Source organism: Saprolegnia diclina, assembly GCF_000281045.1.
Source record: "Saprolegnia diclina VS20 unplaced genomic scaffold supercont1.118, whole genome shotgun sequence".
Classification (NCBI taxonomy): Eukaryota; Oomycota; class Saprolegniomycetes; order Saprolegniales; family Saprolegniaceae; genus Saprolegnia; species Saprolegnia diclina.
Window position 1 is genome coordinate 105377 of NW_008246185.1, and position 1755 is coordinate 107131.

Here is a 1755-nt window from a genome sequence, read left to right on the forward strand (position 1 = left end):
AGCCATGGCTCTGATGTGCGGCTTTTAGCGGCTGCCGACCGCTTGAAGATGGCACTGCTCTGCAATGCGTGCCCACCGGCGATGGCCGACGTCTTTGAAACCTGGCGCGCCGACGAACCTGCATGGGACTATGCATACGTGCGGCGTCAGCTTGTCGAGCACTGGGCCAAGAATCGTCCCTTGGTCGGAGATGCCAGTCCGCCAGCATTGGTCGCCGATGTCCCACCCGTGGAGGCGCCGCCAGCGGTGGTCGAACGTGCGTCGGAGGCGTCGGCTGCGAACGAGCCGGCAGCCGATGAGAATCTGGATGTACAGATTCGAGCGTTGGCCCGCGACTTGGCACTGGCATCACACGAAGCAGACCGTCCAAGCACCGCCGCCGCCGAAGCCACCGCGCGTGACGTTGACACGACGGACGCTGTCATGGGTGCGCTGTTACGTCTGCATACACGTCGATATTTATGATGTCGTAGAGCTGGCGATCGATGACGACGTCGACGCTGCACCGGCAAGCACAAGCACAAGCTCGACCAATGGCCGGCGTGAAAAGCGCGGTCCCGATGCGACTGATGAATCACAGGACAGCGCGAGGTACGGACCATGGATGGTCGAAGGCGGGATGATTCCGTGAGCTGTAGTCAACAAGGACACAAGCGGCCCAAACCCGCATCGACGCCCATAGTGCCCCAACGTACGAACGTGATTCGCAGTTTTTGGCCGACTCGTGGTTGTCCCTAGAGGCTGTCGGACGGCCGCAAGAATACACTGGCACAAGAATATCGCCACGACAACACCTCATTGCATTGCGGTATGCACTGGAGCACCGCAGTGTAGACTCTCATAAGCGAATAGCGTGTTGCATCCGTCGCCAGCAGCGTCTTCGCCCGACGTGGTTGATAGCAACTCGGACATAGCCAAGGATACGGGAGGAGGCACGTGGCGCTTCACAGAGGAAGAAGTCGCGTTCTTGTGTGAAGCGCGCCAACTACCAAGTCGCCCGTTTCGCGCCATCTACAGTCTTGGGCGTGATCGGGGCCTCTTCCTCACCCGACCGCTCCGTTCAGTACAGGTATCAATGCTACCTCGCTACTGCACATGGACCGTCACAACATCCACTGTAGGCCAAGTATTCCCGCATGAAAAAGGTTGCGACGGCCACCGTCTCGTCGACTTCAGTTGATGCTACGCCAGGTAATAAGAACAAATAGCATGTGCCCATTTTGAATCGAATTGGCTTTGGCACGATGTCTTGGTATTCACAGGCTCCTTGGCGCGTCTTGAGATCAAAACGTCGCGTCATAGAGCGACGCAGCGATTCGTTGGCACCAATAATAGGGAAATTCGTCTTGCGATTTCGTCCGAGTGACCTCCAATTCTACATTTATCGAATAGAGGAAGAATCACTGGTACCAGCGCTTCATTGACTTCTCAGTTTGTGCTGTGGGAGCGAAAGCCCAAATCCCCCGACAGACCGTTGTTGCCATTTCCGAGGTGCATTTGATTGGGTCGGCTGCCGCTTCCTTCACGCACAACGTGCCAGCACATCACACGTGTTAGCCATGATATAACACGTATTGGTTGCATAAATAATGTTATGTGGCATATAACGTGTCATGGCATTTGTTAGAACTCTGCCGCCAGTGATGTCAAGGCCGTACACTGGCCCGGTGCTCGCCCAGTGGAGCGGCGTCGCTGCGTGGAAGCGCGCCTTCCTCGACGCCGCCGCTACGCATGGCCTCCGCGAGCTCTACACGG

The 1755-nt window shown here is 57.1% G+C and overlaps 1 protein-coding gene across 1 annotated transcript; it reads left to right on the plus strand.

The window, feature by feature from the left end:
- The first annotated feature begins 13 nt into the window (after positions 1-13).
- On the plus strand, positions 14-1241 carry SDRG_16211 (hypothetical protein). The gene is made up of 6 exons (XM_008622412.1): positions 14-427; positions 474-591; positions 639-691; positions 739-808; positions 853-1069; positions 1122-1241. Exons 1-6 carry the CDS (start codon positions 49-51, stop codon positions 1206-1208), a joined length of 924 nt encoding a protein of 307 aa, XP_008620634.1. The 5' UTR covers positions 14-48; the 3' UTR covers positions 1209-1241.
- Positions 1242-1755: the final 514 nt, after the last annotated feature.